General features: G+C 56.5%; 1 protein-coding gene across 1 annotated transcript; it reads right to left on the bottom strand.

Annotated features, from left to right (window-relative positions):
* Positions 1 to 1,161: 1,161 nt before the first annotated feature.
* Positions 1,162 to 2,087, bottom strand: LOC123403664 (NDR1/HIN1-like protein 26). Its single transcript, XM_045097586.1, has one exon. It carries the CDS (start codon positions 1,881 to 1,883, stop codon positions 1,269 to 1,271), a length of 615 nt encoding a protein of 204 aa, XP_044953521.1. The 5' UTR covers positions 1,884 to 2,087; the 3' UTR covers positions 1,162 to 1,268.
* Positions 2,088 to 2,400: the final 313 nt, after the last annotated feature.

Here is a 2,400-nt window from a genome sequence, read left to right as displayed (position 1 = left end):
GTACTGTGGATGCATTTTGGCCAGTGCTAGGCCCGGCGCGCCGGTCGCGCAGCAGCCGTCGGATCAGGGTCCCCTGACCGTCAGATCTGGTCGCACGAGCCCCCACCGCCCGCCATCCTTGCATGCGCCGCCGTCCCAGCCCCCGCCTCGCCCCCGCCGACGCCCCAGCACGCACCGACCACCTCGCCTGCGCCAACGCCCCAGCACGCGCCGACCGCCTCGCCTCGCCTCCTCACCGCTGGTCGCCCTCACCGTCGGTCGTCGCCTCGGCCGCCCGTCGAAAGCACCATGGATGCAGCCCGTCGGTCTTTACCTCGTTTCGGTCGCATATCACCCCCTGTGTTGCAAACGCTAGATAAAAAGTTTCAACCATGTGTAAAAAAGTTTCAACCGTTAAAAAAAGCTTCAACCAAAAACTTCACGAGGGAAAGTTGCAAACGTTGACAGAAAAAGCTTCAACCGTGTATGAAAAAAGTTTCAAACGCCGTTCCGACTGCAGCATCTCGCGTGGTCACTCCTCAAAAGTTTCAACCGTGTATAGAAAAGCTTCAACCGTTAAAAAAAAGCTTCAACCAAAAACTTCACAAGGAAAAAGTATGATTTGCCTTGCAGCTTTTTATATGTATGATTAAAGCTTTTTTAATCAACGGTTGAAGCTTTTTTAAATAGTCGTTGCAGCAATTTTGAGTGACGTTTTGTAAACACTTGGATACGTGTGTCCCGGCCATGGTGGGCAGACGACGAGGACGACGGGCAAAAGCTAGATCCGGCGATGCGGACGGTCGACGGTGGTGGGAACTGGCGACTCGGGCGCGTCGACGGGGGCAGGGACCGGCGCAGCGACGGCGGCGGCACAGGGGCGCGTGGATGATGGGGTGCAGCGCGCGAGCCGTTCGAGATGAGGAGGAAATCGCAGGCCGTTCAGGATAGGGAGGAGCGCGCGAGATCAACGACGAGCGTGCGTCCGACCGAAGCGTTCCGCCGGCGCACGGACGGAAAACGTTTCCCATGCATTTTACTCTTTTCTTTTTTTCTTCAGAAACCTGAGATATAGCACTACAGAATAAAGGAGAGAAGGTATGCAACCATTGCATGAACATGCAGTGGGGCTTCTCCTTTAAAAAAATAAATTTAAGCAGAGTACGATAGTATGTCTCCCATAAGAACAGGAACAAGAACAATAGTGCAATCAAGCTAAGCAGACGCTAATTGCAAAAGCAACTTATCGACTGATGCATACATATGTGCACATATGTCGATTTATTCATTCACTCGAGGGTGGTGGCGCACTGGGAACCCTGCACGACGACGGCCGTGAGCTGCGACGGCACGACGACAGCGACGCACTCGGCGGCGAGGGCGCGGCTGCCTGACACCCAGGCGGCCACCTTCCACCGGAGCTGCCCCTCGACGCGCAGTCTCAGCAGCAGCGTCGCCCGCCCGGCCTCTGCAGTTTCGGCCAATGACGCTGCCGCAGATGAAGCCGAGAGCGAGGCGGTGAGCACGGCATCGCCCTGGGCCTGTTGGAACGGCGGGAGCGGCGCGGCGGCCGCGAGCTGGACCCCGGCGTAGGACGCGTGCGCCTGGAGCCGGTCGTAGAGCACGGCAGCGTGCGCGTTGGGGTTGTGCGCGACGAAGGCCGCGTCGAGCCGCACGATGCCGCCGGCGGTGGCGTTGGGGGCGGTGGCCGTGGCGGCCAGCAGCGTGAAGCGCGGGCTGGAAGGGCGGAGGGTGAGCCAGAGTATGATGGCCAGGGCCAGCAGCGAGGCCGCCGCCGACAGCGCCCCGATCAGCAGCCGGCGGCGCCCAGCCGAGTTGTGGTGCCGGTGCTTGGTGGCGCAGTCCCTCGGGGAGTGCTCGGGGTCATCCGTGATGCGGGACATGGCGGTGCACAAGAGGAGAGGTGGTGCGTGTGAGCTGAGATAAGGTTTGCGAGTGGCACTACCGGTATATATATCTTCTCTGGTTATACGAGTAGTTAGTAGTGGTTGATATGCCCACTAATAAACTTTGAGACTTTGTAAACATCTGTCTAGTTACATGGGTGATTATGAACTATGATGAATCGAAAATGTATGGTTTCTTGCTTGCTGCTGCATCAACCATCATGTCGTCTTTCCTCTCCTTTTTTTCCCTTTGGCCTGAGGAGAAGAAAAGCACCGGCCTGCCTGCCCTGATGGAGACGTCCATGGCTGGCTAGGCTACATCACAAGATGCTAAAGTTGCCAAGGAAGATGCATGTGTATATCCATGGCTGGTGAATTAGCTAGCAGTTAAGACCAGACAAGAGGGAGCAAAGGAGATTAGGAAGCTGGTAATCATCATTACCATCATATAATCTAGGAAAGTGGGAGAAGGAAAGCAACCTTTCCCCCCTTTCTCTTCTTCCTTTTCACAAAG

This window comes from Hordeum vulgare, chromosome 6H (assembly GCF_904849725.1).
Source record: "Hordeum vulgare subsp. vulgare chromosome 6H, MorexV3_pseudomolecules_assembly, whole genome shotgun sequence".
Lineage (NCBI taxonomy): Eukaryota > Viridiplantae > Streptophyta > Magnoliopsida > Poales > Poaceae > Hordeum > Hordeum vulgare.
Note: the sequence above shows the minus strand (reverse complement) of the source record. Positions and strands in the feature narration are given on the sequence as shown.

Bases quoted from the DNA above. Each gene is read 5' to 3' on its own strand.
- LOC123403664 (XM_045097586.1), bottom strand. From the start codon at position 1,883: ATGTCCCGCATCACGGATGACCCCGAGCACTCCCCGAGGGACTGCGCC.